General features: G+C 34.0%; 1 protein-coding gene across 1 annotated transcript in view; it reads right to left on the bottom strand.

Annotated features, from left to right (window-relative positions):
• The window catches only part of CPLANE1 (ciliogenesis and planar polarity effector complex subunit 1), a 63,411-nt gene that overhangs the window by 17,483 nt on the left and 26,077 nt on the right, over window positions 1-19,851 (bottom strand). The window contains exons 23-41 of the mRNA XM_052775765.1: window positions 19,694-19,803; window positions 18,357-18,518; window positions 18,110-18,218; window positions 17,452-17,758; window positions 16,051-16,984; window positions 14,689-14,852; window positions 13,556-13,689; window positions 12,892-12,974; window positions 11,637-11,719; window positions 10,086-10,151; window positions 8,338-8,530; window positions 7,474-7,731; window positions 6,544-7,293; window positions 5,506-5,672; window positions 4,058-4,187; window positions 3,006-3,060; window positions 1,915-2,019; window positions 1,362-1,454; window positions 177-289 (exon numbers count right to left, since the gene is read on the bottom strand). Coding sequence (XP_052631725.1) covers window positions 177-289; window positions 1,362-1,454; window positions 1,915-2,019; window positions 3,006-3,060; window positions 4,058-4,187; window positions 5,506-5,672; window positions 6,544-7,293; window positions 7,474-7,731; window positions 8,338-8,530; window positions 10,086-10,151; window positions 11,637-11,719; window positions 12,892-12,974; window positions 13,556-13,689; window positions 14,689-14,852; window positions 16,051-16,984; window positions 17,452-17,758; window positions 18,110-18,218; window positions 18,357-18,518; window positions 19,694-19,803 — 4,016 coding nt within the window. The remainder of the gene's footprint in view (window positions 1-176; window positions 290-1,361; window positions 1,455-1,914; window positions 2,020-3,005; window positions 3,061-4,057; window positions 4,188-5,505; window positions 5,673-6,543; window positions 7,294-7,473; window positions 7,732-8,337; window positions 8,531-10,085; window positions 10,152-11,636; window positions 11,720-12,891; window positions 12,975-13,555; window positions 13,690-14,688; window positions 14,853-16,050; window positions 16,985-17,451; window positions 17,759-18,109; window positions 18,219-18,356; window positions 18,519-19,693; window positions 19,804-19,851) is intronic.

Here is a 19,851-nt window from a genome sequence, read left to right as displayed (position 1 = left end):
TTTACCTCTTACCACTTTGAGTTGAAAGGCTTTTTGTTTTTGAAACAAAGTAACTACAGTCTTCCCTATGATATTATGCAACTGACTCATCCAGATATAAAGAACCCAAATTCATGAGGTAAAACAAACGGTATACTTAAAATGTATTTTAACCATATGTACATTGGACCACTAACCAAATCAGGTGCATCAGACAGAAAGGATGGTAAAGGTGTCTCATTCAATTCAGTGGGGAATCTCAGGTTTAAATACATGTCTGGTGGTAGTATCTCAGGGGCACTAGGTGATTCTATGAGAAAAGAATAATAGTATTACATTTACAGTAAAAGCCAGGAAAATTCAGAGAAACTATTTGGAAACAGGTCTGCATTCTCTAAATAATAAGAAAAGCTTTGATTAGCATTATTTTTTAAAAAATAAAGATAGACAACGTAGCTTAATAGGTTCTTTAACATTTGCTTCTAACAATAAATTACTAAATTATTTTTCATTTGGGTAATAAATTAGCAGAAAAATACTCAAAATATTAAAATCAAAGCAACATGCTGCAGTCTAAATTGTTATTAATTTCCAATACCCTCCTGCATCTTTACTTGATCCAAATAAATGATACTACTCAGCCAGAAAGACCTCTAATAAACTATCTGCAAAGAAGTCATGTGACATAGTAAAATAATCTTCCAAATGGAACAACACTGTTGAATTTTAAAACAAAGGAAAAATTAATACGCTTCCTTGGTACCATAGGGAAAATATAGGTACTGAATTCTATGTAGTACCATTTATCAAGGATTTATAAAATGGGGGGAGAAAACCCAAACCAAAATAAATCTTCTTTAGCCCAAAACTGAAGTTACCTTCCATTTTTTGTCCTACAAACTGACCCAAAAGATGACTGATCGGAAATAAAATTCCTGCTTGAGACTGGAACATTGTTACTTGGCATATAGCTGTTACACAACAGATGCACGGACCAACTGTATAATTAGCTGAGCTACTACAGCTCGATTTCATGTGGAGCTGTGATCTGTCGTAACATCCCACTGGTCAATCTATTTGGTCTACATAACACCAACTCCCCATGATTAAGCGGCAATAAATCAAGCTAAAATCCACAAATGCATCTCCTCATACAGCAATACAAAAGCACAGGTACACTGCACCATGAAAAATTCCAGTCAAACTTTTCATAAACAGTAGTATAATTATTTCACATTTGGTTTCAAGAAATCAGATAAATTAGGATCTTCTTAACTATATCCTGCATTAAGCTACCTCATGTACAAAAACCATGTTAAAATTGAAATAGTTTTATAGACTTCCCAAACAACAAATGAAGTAGAGAAAGACTGAAGCCACACCTGACACAGGAACAGACATGACCGACTCATTTTTTCGAACTTCAGAAACCTCATTTCCAGCACTGATTCCAACATCCTGATATGATTTCAGTGCTTGATAGGAAAAACAAAACCAAAATGTATGAAATTAAGGGAAGCAGACACTAATGGCGTTATCTGAATGTACACTTCTGACTTCCCAGCTCACAAGCAAAGCAAAGTTTTGGGGGAAGAGGCAGGGAAACAATTGCAGTCACATGTGAAACCGTCTAAAATGCATTTAGATAAAGTCAAGCTAAGTTGAAAGGAGCTTTCAGAAAAAGTCACAGCAGAACTGACTTACAGAAAGCATGTGGAGACTCTTACGTAACTGCATCAGTAATATTTTAACTAATATTTTGTAATTTACGTTCCAATATCTTCTGGTTTCTTTTTGGAACAAAAAATTACAGTATGAAAAACTGGTTGTGCCTTTAAAAACTTACTCCACTTTGGAAACTGACCAAATACCACAATTAACAAGAAGCAATACCAGAAATAGTTGGCTGCTGTAGGTCACCCAGGTAGCACTTACCTGGGTGAGTATTTGTACTTGCATCTTGAGTTTCTGCTGGGTTTTTTCCTGTAGAAGCCATGTAATGTAGATCTGCTGAAGTAGTAACTGCTTCCCCCATTGTGTCTAAAATGTGATAATAGGTGTGTACAAATAATACAAGAATTAGAAATCTATGAAAGCAATCATATTAACTCAAAATTTATGGATCCAACAGATTTTTCTTTGTATTTCTGAGAGATAATTTTAACCTTTCTCTATGCATACTTCATGAAGTTTGTGCTAGCTGCCTTATGTGAATATGCAACTGTACTGAAACTTACAATGTTACGTTGAATCAAGGCTCAGTTTGGATGTGTAATTTTTCAATTAAATATTTTAGTATGTTGTACAATAACAATTTGATTCATATTTTAAAAGGGGGGAAATATTTATGATATGCATACCTTTATTTCTTTTTTGATGTTTCTACAAAGCTTTGCAAGCCAGTATTTCTCCAAAGCCAAGCTTCAAGCTAGAAATACTGTAAACATTCGGTTTCTTTTAAAAGAGCCTTAAATTTCATGTAATTAGAATATGCAGGCAAATAAAATTGGAATAATATATTTTAAAAACAAATAAAATTATTTAGAATAGGAAAGCATTGTTTACAGCATTCTTTTGATGAATCACTTGAACAGAAATCACTGTCAACCACGGTTACTGAAATTCACTCAACATACTGTTACTATTTCGTGAAGTCCATTTTTTACAAACATAAATACAAGATTATAACTTATTTTTAAGAAAACTTAAAATAATTCTATCATTTTCAGGAGTTTACACATAACTGATATGAGATCTTAAATTTGCCTGCATCTCTCTCCACAGCAAGCCCCTAAAAACTGACTATCCCCCAAAAAAGACTAAATATCTGTTGTACATCCTGAAAGGTTTTCCACGTTTTCTGGGGAACGATCCCATAAACCATTATGCTGTATTGCCCACAGACTATGCAATTTGACTTTTTATCATCTTGATGACTACAGAATTTTCCTTTGAAATTTAACAAACTTCTGTTCCTTGATTTATTTTATTTAAGCACTCAAAGCATTAAGAAGACTTGTACTTGCCCATTGAAATGAAAAAGCCATCTTGAAGGTAAGATGCAGATTTTGCTTGTTGATCCTAACGTAAGGAGAAAAAGAATTATCTTTAAAAATAGCTGCAATGCCAATTAAAGGCTTTTGTGATGCTATTAACTTTCCAATGTACCTCCTTTGAGTAATGACTTGGGTGGAAAAAAATAAAATTATTGTAATGTACTTTTCTTACCCCGTTTTTTATTTCTTCTGATCCACTCCAACTTAGTGGAATTACTGACTATGTAACATTCTTTCCCACATGTACCTTGGGGTGATCTGCAGTAACACAAATTCCTCATTCTTCTTCGAGTATATGCTATCTCTGCTGTACCATAATTAACATCTCCCAGGTCTGGTGAGATTCTCCAGCTGCTGTGCTGGACAGGGAAGTCTCAAAAAAGGTATGGTATAGACTAGAAATAGAGCCTGCTGCTCTGCGAAGTGATCTAGGTTTAAATCTGGTAGTGTTCTAGCTTGAAATCTGGTACTTGCAAGGATAACCCCCAAATATGTTAAAAGATATCAGAAAGGCCTATGCAAAAAAAAACCAAACAGAAGTGCATAAATCAAAACCCAGCCTGACAAAGACTATCCCTTCTCAGTTTCTTGGCTGAGACAGAACTGAGACCTCCTGATCCTGTCCTCACTCTTGTATCATCATCATCTAAGCCTCATGTGAAGACTAATGCCCGTGTCATTTGTCCTAGCATTACAGCTAGGCTAAACATAGTTTCTCGGGGTTTTTTTTAAGCAATTAGTGTTTGTGTATATATTTACTTTAAATGTACATACAGACAAATATCCTATCAAAATAGACAAGTTCATGTGCCAGAAAAAACAAAACCAACCTTGGAATACTTTATAAAAATATCTCTCTTGTTTACAGGAAATGCAAATATATGAATAAAAGATGTAAACTGTTTCTAGGCTAGAGCCTGGAAGAGATTTCCATGATTGTTTTGGTTTACAGTTTCCTGCTCCTTTCTTTCCTGTTAGTACTTAAATGGAAAAAGGGAAAAAAAAAAAAAAAATTTCTATACCCTAGTCCCTGATTCAACAACCATCACTGTATCACTAATACTGATGATGGAGTCATCTGGGCAGAAGGACACACTTGGTTTCTTCTTTTCCTCCTTTTCTTTCATTTGTTTCTTATCACGCCTCTTTTGTCTGTGAACATATTAATTACAAATAAAAAATAAGAACTGCACTGAAATAATAAAAATACCTACCATTGTTTTCTAAGAAATATCACTATTAAGAAATACACACTGAAATAGAGGTGGAAAAGACAAACACAACTGTTGCATACAGATCAGTTCAAAGCACTACTTTTGCCTACCAGAAATCTACATAAAATTGTTGTAGGAACTCACAAAAATACTTAACAATCACACCAAAATCTGTTGTCTAATAAGGTATTTATATCAAATATTACAAAATGCATAACATTCCATATATATATTTTGTGTGTGATACAATAATCATTACTACACAAAATGCCCCTAAGGAATCTGTAAGAAATACTCCAGCAGGAAACAAACCTGTTATCATTGAAACTTTCTAATTAACTATTTTACTAAAAAAGTTGCAAATTTATCTCTGATAAATAGATTGTAAGACAACAATTGCAGCTTCAAGCATTTCAGCTGTAATATCAAAACAGGTATTATAAATTTCAGCTGCGGTTTCTTACGTATCAACTGTTTTTCACCTTAAGAGTGAAAAGACTCATCTTAGTGTCTGTGTTTCCAGCTGCTACAGTTAAAAGCATCATAATCAGAAGCAAGTGTTCTGTTCTAGATGCAATGGTGCTATTAACTCTTTAATGGAAAACAGATCTGTGAAAAGTCAGGAATCTACTGACATTATATGAGAACTGAACAAAGATATGCATGCAGCTTAAAAGAACTGTTTTAACTGCTTGTGCAATCAATTACTAAAGAATAAATCAATTTTCAAAAGTAATGAATAACGTACCTAGCAAAACAAAATAAAATATCCCTTCAGCAGGAATTTTGCTAATCACTGTCTGCATTCAGAAACAGAGCCCGTATCTTGAATTATATTGAAAGAACGTAACCCTTTCCTTCTTGAAGATCACTACTAACACTGACAATATGCAGTGCAGACAGTAGTCTATTAAGATTCATTGTGTAAGCAGCAGCAAACCATTTCATAAACAGGACACACCAAACAGCCAGATGACACAAGACTTTAAACCACATCTACCGGTATGAAAAACACTTCCCCTTGAGTCTTCTTCCTATCAGCTTGATAACACCACCAACCCCTTCATGTCCTAATGCTATATTTCTCCTGCTGCGTCTTTACTAATATTTGCCATTTTATTCTCCTCCAAGAGAATTACATCCAATTCCACTTTATTTGAAGCTGCTGTAAAAACTCCCACTGATTTCAAAGCAAGAAGGTATAGGTTACCACTAAGTCTTTCAAAATGAAGACCCACTTTAAAAGTCTGGCTTGCCTTTTTTTATTATTCTGCACATCCCTTAGTTCAAATGGTTCAACAACAGTTTTTAGTAACTGGATAGGTTCAGTTCGGTCTTGTCCGAAGAAAGTACTGGGCACAGTATGATGCTGGTGGCGTTGCTCAAATGCAATGAGATCTTGAAGTGGAATGAGTTTTTGTGCCTGAAAGTGTTCAGAGAGAGAAAGAAGAAAAATGAAACAATGATACAGGAAACAGAGAGGGGAACTGCAGTCAGATTAGATGAAAAGAGCAGGTCCAGTTTGGATCTCAGTTATACAAACACAGTTAGTGCAGCAATTTGTAGAGAAAGTGAAAATGTAATATTAACAGCATCAGACCAGAATCTCAGCTAATGCGTACGTGTAAACTATTTTCTGAAACTAAACTAAAAGATATGAATTTTCTCCACAGAATGTATTTCACTAATATTTGCATTTGTAATGTATGTAGTTGAGGATGAAGGTAGGAACCATGCAATGTAGACAAGGACTGAAGAAGCACCTTTCAAGGAAAAACATTTCCATTCTTTTCAACTGGAACGTGCAAGCATATTAGAGTCTATCAGAACAACATTTTTCAAAATATCAGGTTCTTGACATCCAGAAGGTTTTCTTACCAAGCGTTTTAGCATTCTGTTCTGCCCTTATAAAAAGAGGATTTCTTACTGCATTCTTTGTTTTTCTGTAAATAATTCTATTTAAATTTCTGTAAAAACAGAAATATTTTTTACCATATAAATATTATCCAGTATTTTAGAGAGTAAATTCCTTACATTCATTACTAATGGGCCGAATGTTGATGAACTATGGAATGTGGAATCAATCTAACATTAAAAACATTTCCAAGCTTGCAGCCTGCCTCATATTGACATGCCAATAAGAAGTCACCTTAGTTTCAGATCCCTTCTGGTAGCTGTGCTGAACACTTCCAAATTCCATAGTCTGGAAACATTAACTTAATTTTGATGAGTAAGAAACAATGAAACTGAAAAAACCCTCCAACTTAGAAAAATATATTATTAAAATCCAGTACCTTCTTTTTTTGAGGTAAATTAGCATGGAGTAGTGATACTCCTGTGTGCTGTACTGTTTCTCTGCAGTCAGTCTCCTTTGTTGCAGGTTTAACAGGTATTAAATTGGTAGTGATTGGCTGCCTTACAACTGGTGGAAGTCTAGGTACTGACTCAAGTTGCAAGCTCAACAGTGGAATACCAGCCAGGTTCTGAGCGATCAGTGCTTTGTCCTTATTCACATTTGCAGAGAACTGCCGCTGAGGTGGAACTTCTTGCTGTCCTTCATACTGATCTAGATTCAGGTGTTTGGGAGGTCCCTTAAGCACTGTTTCTGCCCATCTTTTCTGTTCCTCATGCATTTGCCTTCGGATCTTAGTGTCATATCTACTCATGTTCAAATCTTCTTTTGACTTATTCTTTCTTGGTGTGTATGATGACTGATGGTTCCATAAGGAATCTGATGAACTCCAAGCTACTCGCGGTACTGGGGGTGGTCTAGCAAAAGCTGATGACATTTCTACTGGATGTAAAAATGCCGGTTTGAAATGATAACCTGATTCAAGCTTAAGCAAAGGAAATCCATTTGAGTAATTCAAGTTTTTTTCAATAGGGATAAGCTTCAGTGTTTTCTGGATGTCTGAGGAAGGAGCTAGGAGATGAAGTGGTTTAGTAGGTGCTGAAGAATGCAGATCTTGAGATGGTGGCATAAATCCTGTTTCTTTGCTGTGGCTTTCTAATAGGCTTAAAGAAACATTCACATCCAGATGATTCTAATTCAGAGAAGCAAACAAAACAGCATTAATAGCAACCATGCACTAAATATGCACAAAAATGGTATAAACCTTTTTTGTCTACAGCAATCACTACAAAAACATTTCTTAATTTAACAGGACCGATAACCTATCAGGTATACAGAATGGTCTTCATAAATGACACTTTGATATACTTACTTTTATACGGCCATTGTTGCTTTCATTTCTTAAACTATCCCTTGGTTGAAAATCAGAGCTCTTTAGACCAGGTTTTCCTTTGTCTTCTCGAGTGGGCACCTGTGTTTTCAGGGAGCCACTGCCTTCAGCAGCGTGTGCAGGCTGGCTTCCTTCCAAGTGAACAGACTGATGCTGTTGCAAAATTTGTTGCACATTTGGCAGGTTGGCAAAGGATGACTGCACTATTTGCATTAAACTCATGAAGTTGATTTGCTGTAGCTGGGTAACACACAAAGTTAACACTGTAAACAACTTTTAACAAGAATCTTAGCAAAAATTCTATGTCTAGGCTATGTTATAACTGTTCATTATCCTGTTAATATAGGTGACAAAATAAACAACATCCCAAAGTTTCAATAATGATTCATTTGTGTGATTTTTTTATTGCACTGGGCTTTCTTTTAAGATATATTAAATATCTCCCACAGACAGATTATGCTAAAGCAAGAAAAATTCCTTCACTTTTTTGGTGAAGTTTGAGTAAATGTAAGGTCACATAAAGTTGTCTCCATGTACTAACAAAAATTAAATCCTAGTACAGCTGCAAAGTTACTACAGCTTCAGGATTTTTCCTAGTATACCCTATGAGAGCACACTGAGTTACGTCAACTAAAACACAAACTTTTATTATTATATTACGCATTTTCTTGAGTCAAAAGCAGGAGTTATGTCTAAAATAAGTTTTCACAATAGTTTACACAGAACTGGAAATCTCTTTCAAAAACCACCACAGACAGAATACCTTTAAAATAGTAATTATCGCCATTGTTTTAAATAACCCAGTTCATACTGTGAACACTATTTTCAATAATGAGATGCTCTCACCTGAACTAACTTAAACATTTCATCTTGGAGCATCTGCCTGACCATTTCTGAATTGTTTAGTTTCTCTTCTGTAGGAACTTCTTCCTTGACTTCTTGCTTCTTTGCACAAATGTAAGTATTGGAGGCAACACTTGGCATACTTGACACAACAGTCTGAGAAGGCTGACCATCACTTAAAGAAATCTCTGTATTACTTAAGAAGAAAAAGAACAAAACTATGAAAAACATTCATAGTTCAGAACAGCTATATGAAGTTGTCTAAAATCAATCCAGAAAATTTAAAAGATATCTTCATTTTTCTAAAACATAATTAATTTGTAGGAAATATCTAATAATTAACACTGCACAATCTTCATTGGTGAGTATGTATGACATATTTTTCCTAATGCTTCCTAATATACTGGATGAAAAACTGGAGTAAAGATGTAAGTTCTATCTGATTTTTTAGTCACAAGGGTATCTGAAATGTTATCTTCACTAGAGACACAGGCAGAAAACAATGATTTGACAGAAAGAGGGCCTGGTTAGTCATAAAACGAAACAGCTGATGGAAAATGGAGGACATTATTAGCTGAAATAAGAGAGATGGCAGATTCAGTTTCACTTAAATAATTAAATATACCTTTATATATTTGGAATTAAAAATCAACAACAAAATTTCTGATCAAAAAACAATTAAAATTAAAATAACATGTACCAGATGATACAAAATACTGAATTTTCTTGCAGAGATAATTACATCTTTTAGTAGGGAAAGACTATTAATTAGAGAAAGTCCTTAAATGAAGAAGAGAGGGTTAGGATTTACATTAAGTTATAAAGAAACTGAAGGACTTTACCTACATCAACAGAAATTGACCCAAAAGACATTTCTCTGTTTAAGAAAAATGCTGACATTGCTACAGGTACAGGCAACCTTTGGAGGATTTTTCACAACTGAACAGGATGGCCTCCAAGCATGTGAAGAAATAGAAGCATAAAGCAATGGCTAATAAGTAATATTGAAAAGGTTTTGGATATGTAATAGGTGTGAAGGGGCACAGGAAATCTTTTGGAAGACAATCAGTATGTGTAAGCATGGCCCGAAACCCTGGAAGTTTGAGAAAAGCTTTTTTAAAAAAAGCTGGCATGAACAACTCAAGAAGGAAATGAGATTAAAGACACATGAAAATGGAATCCAAAGGGAAGCATAGTTCAGATCTTCCTCTAAACTGAAAAAACTCAGAGAGGACTGTTCTAGAAGTGAAAGCCTGAGATTGACTCCTGACCCCTCTTCCCAACTCCAACATTCTCCCTGTTTACAGAAATATTATGTATATATTTATGTGTGTCTTGCAGTTGCTGTAGGACATATACATGCTAATCTTATAAAAAATATGAATATGTTTACAATGTTATTGGTTAGGTGTTTTATGTAACACTGCATCTTCTATAGTAATATTATATAATTATAATGATTCTGTCTGAACCAGGAAACAAAAGTATCAGTTCTCTTTAAATCTGGTAGCTCTGAATTAACATGTTTGATTCATGTAATATTCTGGACACCATGCAAGGGTATGTGATCCTCAAGGATTACAGCACAAAAAGGTTTCAGGAAAGACTACTTAGTACTACAGTTTGCAGGTACAATATACTATACCTGCAAATATTTTGTAATCAAATCTACACATCACATTACTTCAGACTGAAAAGTTAACAGGGATATTCCATTTTTTATTATAGAAAACATTATAGGTTTATCTTACCTGGGAACTTCTGCACCTTGTTCTAAAGAGAATGACTGAGAAATGGTACTAGTAACAACGTGCATGCTATAAAAAAAGAAAAAACGCATACTGTAAATACTACAATACTACAATAATTTGTTACGCTGTTTATTTTCATTTTATATAAATTTAAATACATATATGTGTGTGAGTGTCTATCTCTAACCTCCTGAAAAAGTACTTTAAATAGTATGAGATAAAATAACTGAAAGCCACCTGATCAGACCTATACCGATCTGCATTGCTTCAATTACTGCACTATAGTGCCATTTGCGTTGGTAAATACTGACATTCATGCTTTGTCTCCCTAGCAATCAGAAACTGGTGCAAACAAAAGCGCTGAAAAGGTTCCAGCTATTCAACACAAACAGCAGGCAAAAAGAGGTTGATCTGAGTTGACAAAAGAAGAGAAAATGCAATTTAAGCAATACTGGTAGTATCACTACAATTTGCATTCCTAAAAAAGAAAAGCCAGTTATGATAAGAAGTCCTTGAGGGCCATCTTATGTGTAGTTATTTTTCTTTCTTTCAAAACAAAAATATATCAGTTTAAAATAGTAGAGGATTCTAACTCTTTCTAAAATTAAGCCATTTAGAAGTTTTCCCACAAATTTTATATATACACAGGAATATTTATTTATATGCCACCACAATCAATAAGATTTTCTAAATATTAAGACATTCAGGCAGTGTATATCAGAGGAAAAGGTTTCATTACTACAAATTTGGTGGCTTCAATAAGAAAGCTAAGTGAAATAATAAAAGTAGGTCGATCTTCTTCTGTCATTAACACAAATTAAAAAATCTCAAAAGACCCAGATGACTCATGGTAAACATAACAAATCCTGTGTTTACAGAATATAGCATTTCTTCCCTTGAAAAACTTCAGAGAAATCAAACTGAGCAGTAATCTGTTCAAATAGATGATGTGACAATCAGGTTTATGGACTGTTTCTGTAATTTTATATACATTATATTATAAATGTAGAAGTATTTTTAAAAAATAAAATTCAAAAAATACCATAATGAAGTAAATTTCTTTGTGTGAAATACCTCCCTCTTTCATGAGCTAACAAGTTTATCACCCATATCCATTTTTAACTCCTTCTGCTTCCTAGACACCAACCTCTCTTTCTTCTACGTCGTTCAACAAATTAACTGTTAAAATCTCCTAGAGTAACAGCTCTCCACCTTTATTTAGTCTGAATATGCTGCTCCTATTTCAGGTCTGGAGAACGAATTGTGTATCTGAAAGCTTTTCCAGTTCTCCTCTATCCTTTTCCCAGATATAAAATACACGTTCCCACAAACCATGCCTCTTTTATTTGATCATTACTAAAATAACCACTCATCCACCCAGCACTTTGTATATGTGAAATACCTGTACACGTGAAATAGAAGATGACTGATTGCTATAAACAACAGCAAGAACCCATTGAGACTTCACTGGATACCGTAATTAACAAAACTACTTTTGATTTTTAAGCGAAGTTAAAAGACAAATTAAAACAACAACAAAAAGTCTCTCACGCATTCTGTTCACCCTTTCCTTCCTTTGTCTCTTCCGCCTTTTGATCTTCCTGGGGACTATCTATACCTGAAATGGAGACCTGCTGGAATACAAAAAGATGTAACTGAACTTGTAAATTTTTATATCCCCCTTCTGCTTCAATAAGGTATTATTTTATTAGCCTAAGGCAAACATACTTCTGATTAATCAGCTACTTAAAAAAATCTGGCTGAAAAATAATCAAAATGATATACTTATCAGAAGACAGTTACAAATCAGAAATAAGGACATGTCTTAATGATCCTTCTGACCATCTTTCTTTTTAAGTCATTATTATGACTTTTTATTTTCAAATTCATACCATATAGTATCCTGGAAATATACTCTGCTAATCTTGTATCCCCTAGGTAAAGATGAAAAAGTAGAAACAACCCTATTATACACAAACTATCTACAAACTAAGAAATTGAAATAAATGCAGGATTCTACACGTCACAGATTCACTACAGTAAAATGCATTGCAGAATTGAAGACCACAATACATTTATTGTTTCTAATCCCATTAACAGCGCTGAATCTAGAGTACTAAAGGCAAGTAAAGCAATGGCATTGCAATTCACGTTTCAGCATAATAGCCCTTAGCCATTTTCAAAGAACGGAGACTTACGACCAAAGACAATGAATGAAAAAACAAGGCTCTTTTACAGATCCAGACTGAGTTTTCAGACAGGAGAAAAATAAACATTTTAATATATTTAAAAACAAGCAAGCATGCGAACAAGTGGTAGAGTCTTTACTTAATTACCCTGTGACAATTTCAGAGAACACATTTTCAAAGAAAAAGAAGTTGTTAATATAGCTTTCTAGTGTAACAAAATACCCACAAAAATTTGGTCTATTAACCAGAAGATCATCTGGTTTTTTTCAAGTTACATGCTTTTGTATATATGTGTGCATGCATAATCTTATATATTTATATGTAGTATTATACATTCTATAATGTAATTTTTATGTATATATATTGATATATATAGGCATACACATATTTAGTTTTACAAACAATGAATTAGTTTTCAAAAGTGCTCACAGAAGATCTCACTTTACTACTGTTTAATTACTTGTGACTTTTATTATTGATTTAAGCAGGAAAAAAAATTCACCAATCCTAAATGCTTTAAGCCTGCTCTCAATTTCTTAAGTATACTGAGGAATTCAGGATATTTTGAAAAGAGTATTCATAATAATTTGATGCTTCTATGCAAGATGGTAACTTGCCTTTCCTCTTTGATGTTCTACAGATTTGATCTTGATAGAGCTACTGGAGCTCTTTGGAGTTTCATATGGCTCCTCAAAGAACTCTACAAAATAAACACAAATACACTAAATCAGAAAACTATATGACATACAGCACTGTTACATGATTTCTGCCAACCAGTCACATTAGTCCACTTCTTTCCTAGTGAGGAGAAAGGAGCTGAGAGATGTCTCAGCAAATTCAAAATTTGTGTTATTACTAGTCATGAAGCATGCACCTGGAATTTAAAAAAAAAAAAGCAGCTTATTTTCATGGTAGGAATATGATAAACTTAACCTATGCATATTCAGCTCTTACAATTTTCAAATCCTATTTTACACAGTAGCATGAATATTTTTGAAATGAAAGTAAATGAGAGAATGAAATATGTTATTGTACATTGTCCTATCTCTACAGCAAAAAGAAGTTACGTAAGTGAAAAACTGATCAGAAAGTCTTGAGAATGCAATTGTATAAAATATAGTTATAATATAAAATGGATACAGTAATAATTTCAATAGAACAATGAAAACTTATTTCTATTTTGGGATTAAATAAACAGAGGGACATATAATCCCATTGAGGCAAAACTCCTACTGTTTTATATGTCAGACCATAGTAAAAGGATATACCATAAAAACAAACCTCTTTCTGATGTTACACCTAATTCCTCCAGAACAAATGGTCCCACTTCATTAACATCTTCAGTTACATGAGGTACAGAATAATTCCCATGATTAATTTCCTTCTTATCAAAGTATTTTGACTTTGTAGACATTCTGGTAATTGGAATTACAAAAGGTAATTAACAATAGAAATAGTATAAGTATCTGACTTCATTTAAGTATGGTGTTCCTCTCAGATTGCAGGCTAGTGCATAATTGTAAAAAACCACTGCTGTGATATAACCAATGTTCACATAAATTCTCTCTCTGAATTTAACTTAAACCAAGATTAATATTATTTTTTGGTATAGCTGTGATATTTTAGTGACATTAATGGTACAGTCTTTCGGATGGACTATTTCCAGAAAAAATGTAACCAACACATACGATCTACCAAAAATGGAAGGCATAAACTGCACCATGACTTCAAAATCATCTGGTTAAGATTACATTTATCTCCTTCACAGAAACCTCCTTTATTAAAAAAAAAAAAATTGTCAGAGAAGACACAGAATAATGTCTCAGAATACTAATACCAAAGGTCTTTTGTTTATTTAGTACAGCAGAAAATGAACAGAAATGTCACAAAGGACATCAGGTTAAGGAATCTCCATCTTCAGAATTCTGTAAGATGTTAACAAATAAAATATTTACTGCCTTTTCCATCTATTTTTGACATGCACACATATGAACATAGCTAGATTACAGACCCAGGGAAAAATAAACTGATGTTGTGAACTTTCATCTCAACACAAAGAAAATTACACTAAAGAGAGTGAAAGTTATCTGAATTCTTTGAAAAAGCCACGATATCAATTACATCAGAAATCCAGATTCCATTTCCACATCACTAAGTTTGTGAACAACCACGTACAATTCAATTCATAGGTAACAGCTACATCGTTCATTGTTTTCTACTTAGAGGTATGTCTGCTGATGGAGAATATTTTATCTGCTTCATGCAGCTGTGAACAATATGCATGAGTTTGACTTTGCGCTCAAAATTTAACATGTATATAACACATAATAACAGTAGAACTCTTAATACTGACATGCTGCTTAGCTGAGGAATTACAACCAACCAGATTTCTTAGGTTAAAAAAAAAAAATTACCCCAAACCAGTTTCACAAAGATCATCATAGGCTTGTACACTCTGGATATCAAGAGGTGGACTGGCCAGTATGGAAGAGCCTTCATTCATACTGCTTTCTTTCTCTGTCCTAGACTGGGCTTCTGATAGAGATGCAAATTCTTTCAGATATTGATTATCCGGACTCTATTAATAATAAAAATAATAATAATAATAATGAAGATTCACTAGTTTAAAAAAAGATACCCGATACTTCAAAAAAAACCCCAACGATTTCATATAGTATATTTATGCTTAACTTCATATCCTTTTCTCTATTATAGAGCTGAGAAATTCTGGATTTGCAGTTGCCTGTGGAACTTGAGTTTTGCCCCTTTTTGCATTAAGTGAAGCAATGATCCTCTGAATTATCCAAAGGAAACATAAAGTAAGAGAGATCTGTCAGCATCAATTGAGCACCAATTGTCAAAGACACTACGTGACAATTAAATATACTCTATACAAAGATATACAGTAAGACTTGGCCTTCATCACATGTAATACAAAACTCTAAAATTATCACTGAGGACACTATGAGAGGCAAAAAGCTGTATCATCATGCAGTTAAATGCACACACAAAATTTTGGGAGTAAGTTGTAAGTAAAATACAGGTGGTGCTTGTCAGAAACCAGAAAATACAAACCAAAACCAAGACAAAACCGCTTTTAATTTCGGAGAAAAGCCTTCTCCAAAAAACCACACGACCCTCTCCCCTGAAAGCCTTTCATGTAGACTTAAAGAGGATAAGTGATCCAGTTGTCCCTAAATATAAAATAAAGCAATACTCATCATGTTCTTCTGGCAAATCTCTTATTTTGCATTAATATACATTCTCCAACTCTGTGTAACAGTGCTAGATAGAAATTTAAAATTCCCTTTTCATCAATCTCTAACTAGTTTAAATACTCCAGTCAGACTGTATGTGTCTCTAAAGACAAATTAATCTAAATTCAAGTGTCCCCAGATAAACTATTTCTTTATCCTTTGTCTTGTTTTTCCACGATCTCCAATACTAGGTTTCTTCAAAGATGATGTCCAAGATTAGACACAATGGCCGAACTTGTAGGAATTTGCTCAAATAATGTGGTATCTAGATAAATGAGTTAGATTTTAAACAAGATTTCCAAAGAGAATTTTAATCTCCAACCAAAGTCTTCCTACAGACAGAATTCCAGTATTCCTGGAACGTTTCTCTTTTCCTAGCAACCCTTAAAGGAAAGGCTGTTAATCAATATTCCAGGTTTTACTGGGAACAGAACTATGAGGTGAAAGATGTGTGTGATTTTCTTTACTGGCATAACTAACTCACAAATTTCACTGACACTCACCCATCCTTTTTCTTACCTTAAATATCATGCTCTTTGCTTGAGATCCGTCTCTGTGTAACTGTTCTAACAGCCACAAAGAAGTAAGGACAGCAGGTGCTGATGTTTTCACATGTATCATCGGGAGAATCTCTTCTAAGGAATCTTGTTTATTGGAACCACAGAGCAGTCTTTTATCAGACCATCTGATCATCCACTCAAGCAATCTTGCAATACTGCTCAACTTACCCACCAATTCTATAGCCAGTTCTTCTCCTGGTACAATATCAACTATATCAACAGTTTTGTAAATGTATTTAGAAGTTGCCTGAGTTTGCAGGCTAGAGGAAGTATGGTTAGGAAAGGTCTGGCTTGCTGGTGCAACGGTGACTCCTTGGTTGTCACTCTGAGCTCTGTAAATTGACTTGTGTTTTAAACCAAATAATCCTTCACTAAGTCCTTTCATTAGGTTACACACAGAAGGTTCTGTTGTCTGTACAATGGACTGTACAAGGGTTGGATTTTCCAAAATACTTCGGTTTTCATTATAGACAGATGCTGTTTCAGAATCACAAGATGCCAGGGTGACAGTATAGCAAGACCCTGCTCTAAACACATTTTGGTTTCTAGTTTTGCCTTGTCGACGTTTTAGTGTTGTATGAACATCAAAAAAGAGAGAGTTTAATTCATGCTCTCGAAGAAGTCCAGAAAAGCTAGTAAGAAATGGAATTCCAAGGTCACTATACTTTATCAGGTCTCTCTCAAGAATGTAACTCAAAAAGAGTTCTAAAAAAATAACATATTCATCATCATCACGTTCAAATTCCCATGTACCAACTATAGGCAAATTACATTGATTACGCATGTCTTTTCCATATACTTTGTCTTTATGTTTTGTTTTCCAGTTAAGAGCTTTTATCTTGTGTGTGATATTTTTGCTACGTATTTCTCCTTGTCTGTGATGCTCTTTATCCCTGTAAGACAACAAACATAAGTACCGTTAACACCAAAATCCATTTTGAAAAGAATTACATGAAAAAATAAGTAAATGCAACATTAGTTCCTTTACTTCCTCTGTCGTTAAAAGTGGGAAACTAACAACCACAAATTTACATTAATACAATGTTAATGTGGCAAATTAATCAATGCAAAATCCATAGTTTTTACAGAGACAGCAACTCAGCAGTATCATATATGAAAGTGGTCGTAGCTGATAAGAATTTACACTTCAATAATGTACCAGTCACATAGTAACTGATACAACATTGGCAGTTCCAAGATTTGCCAAATTTGTAATTCTTCATCTGATAAATCACCCAAAGTGACAATTATCCTGTTTGGTGAAAAGATTACTTGAACAATAAGAGGCAACTTTTTTTCTTTTTTTTTTTTTATTTAAATAGAAAGACTAGAAAGCTTTCTGCTGCAATTTTTTTCATACCTCTGGAGTGAAGGTGTTTGAGCTCTTATTTCTTCAGTAAACAAAGCATCAGAAAGTGTATCTGCTGTGTCAGCATCACTATATACCTGAGGATTCCCAAGATCAGTAAGTGTGCTTCTGCTTAGACTAGTGCCTAATGAGACTCTGTCATAACAGTGTTTCTCATCATCTGCTGCTCCCTCTTCTGCCGGTTCCCAAATATTAATTTCTATGGGGCCTATGTTCTTTATTACACGTCTCAAGGCCTTCATTCTCACTTTTTCAGTAGCCTGTATAACAACAGACATCATTTCTTCACTTTCAGGACCTACCAAAAAGACAAGCGATTTTAAATACAAACTCTCAGTTTTCAATTATTCTCTCAAATTGAGACATGAATGAACTTTGAACCATCCTAAATTATAGCCATTTAGAAATACAGATGGGAACTGTGATAAAGTGAAGAAACACCACCAACTTGGAAGTCATGATATTCTGTTACTGGTATAGACATATCAGAAAGAAAATACAGAATTTGCCACAAAATTCTCTCAAAGCTGTCTGACTGAAAACTATAATAATTGTTTTACATGGGGTATGAAAGAGGCTATTGTCACAAGTTAATTAATAAGTAGGGTAAAAAAGAAAGTTAGTTCAATATTTCTGGAAGAAGGATTACCTTTAACAATACTGTGTCTGAGTCGCTGCTGAAGTCCGTGATATTTATCCCTTAGTGGAACTCTTATATCTTCAGGATCAGGAAATGCTTTTACAAAAATCTCTGCCACCTGCACAAGATAAAGTATCTTTTAAAGTAGCTAACATACAAGTAAGGTATAATTCCCAACAAAACTTACACCACTAGAAAGTCTAGAAACATTTGTGACGGTCTCTATTGCTTTTGTTGTAGCTTTAATATCTTTTACCTTTTTCATTGGTGGCAATTCTCCAAGCAGACTCAAAATAACATCTTGAACTAATTCTTCAACATTCATGAACCTGCAGAAAGGAAGCATTCGACAAGCCCACTCCACTGCATTCAGACAATGCTCAACTGTGGAGGCATCATATTCATTCTTCTTCAGATCCTAAAAAAACCACCTTGCTAGAGAAACATTAATTGGTATGAACAATGTATTTCAGCTCAATTATTCACACGTGGCAAATTGTAATGATTCTTCCCCAGCCAACAGAAAATAAAAATCTCTAACTTAACTGCCAAACAGAGAAGTATATGATGCTAGGAGACAGATCAAGGTTGTAATGGACCATAACGTATATAAAAAAAAGAAAGAAAGAAAAAAAGAGGTTTTTTTAAACCAGCTTAGGAATTAATTCCATTAACAGTAACACTCTGCTGAAGAATCTGTTTGCAGTCATTCAGAGTAAAACTTGAGGATTTGACTAAACTAGCTGTAACTAATTAAATATACTGAATTACCAGGGGAAGTAAATACTTGTACTGTGACTTGAGGTGATCATAAAATCTTCCTTGGGAGCAAGATATTTAAGCCAGCCAAGAGGCTTTTAAGATGGATCAGTTTATTTTGAAACAGACAGTGGTTTCTATCTCATTTGTCACTGTCGCACAAAGCTCAGAAAAATCAGAATCTTCTACTATTTGAAACAGAGCCATCCTGTTTATTTAAGCTTGATTTTTCTGGTGAAAAGAAATTTTGGACTTGTTTTAAAGGAAGCAACCTTTGCTAAGGACAGCCGAGTTGCTAGACTAGACAGGACAAAAATCAACATCTGCACTGTTACAGAATATATGACAAGTATCATGCTAGCAGTTTGTTTCTTTTTCTTCCTTGACCTCTGACATCAACTGATGAAGGTATAGAGTAGAGAAAACATAATTAAATTTTAATATTTTTCATTATTGTTTTTGAAAAAACATTTTTTGGTGCATTAAATAGACATTGGTCAGGAAACACCCCAAATATCTTAATTTAATAAAAAAAAAAGTAGTAAATACTTAGGTAGACGACAAGTGTGGAAACTATTGCTCTTCTGGCAGTATCTCTTCAATTACTTGAGTTAAAGACAAAGCAAAAGCCCAACAGAAATACTATTAGAAAGATGTAGTTCACATGGACAGCATTATTCTGTAGCATCAAATAACGCACATTATGGCACTGTGCTAATTTTGTCCTATTAAGCAAATAAAAGTTCTCACAGAAATATAGAGCAGACATTTAGAAGTCTTCTTATAGCTTTATGCAATTAAATTGTATCTTTACTATATTAGTAATATAATTACCTTATGATTGTTAATATTTTCCCTTGCAGTTTGGTACCGCCTGCAGTTGTCAGATAATCTTTCACGAACATGAAACATCCAACACAATGCACACAGCTCTCTGAACCAACCTATGACACAAACATGCAGTATGTTGAGATTCTATTTTAATAAATCAA

This window comes from Harpia harpyja, chromosome Z (genome assembly GCF_026419915.1).
Source record: "Harpia harpyja isolate bHarHar1 chromosome Z, bHarHar1 primary haplotype, whole genome shotgun sequence".
NCBI classification, from domain to species: Eukaryota; Metazoa; Chordata; class Aves; order Accipitriformes; family Accipitridae; genus Harpia; species Harpia harpyja.
The sequence above is the reverse complement of the archived record's forward strand: the minus strand, read 5'-3'. Positions and strand labels throughout refer to the sequence as shown.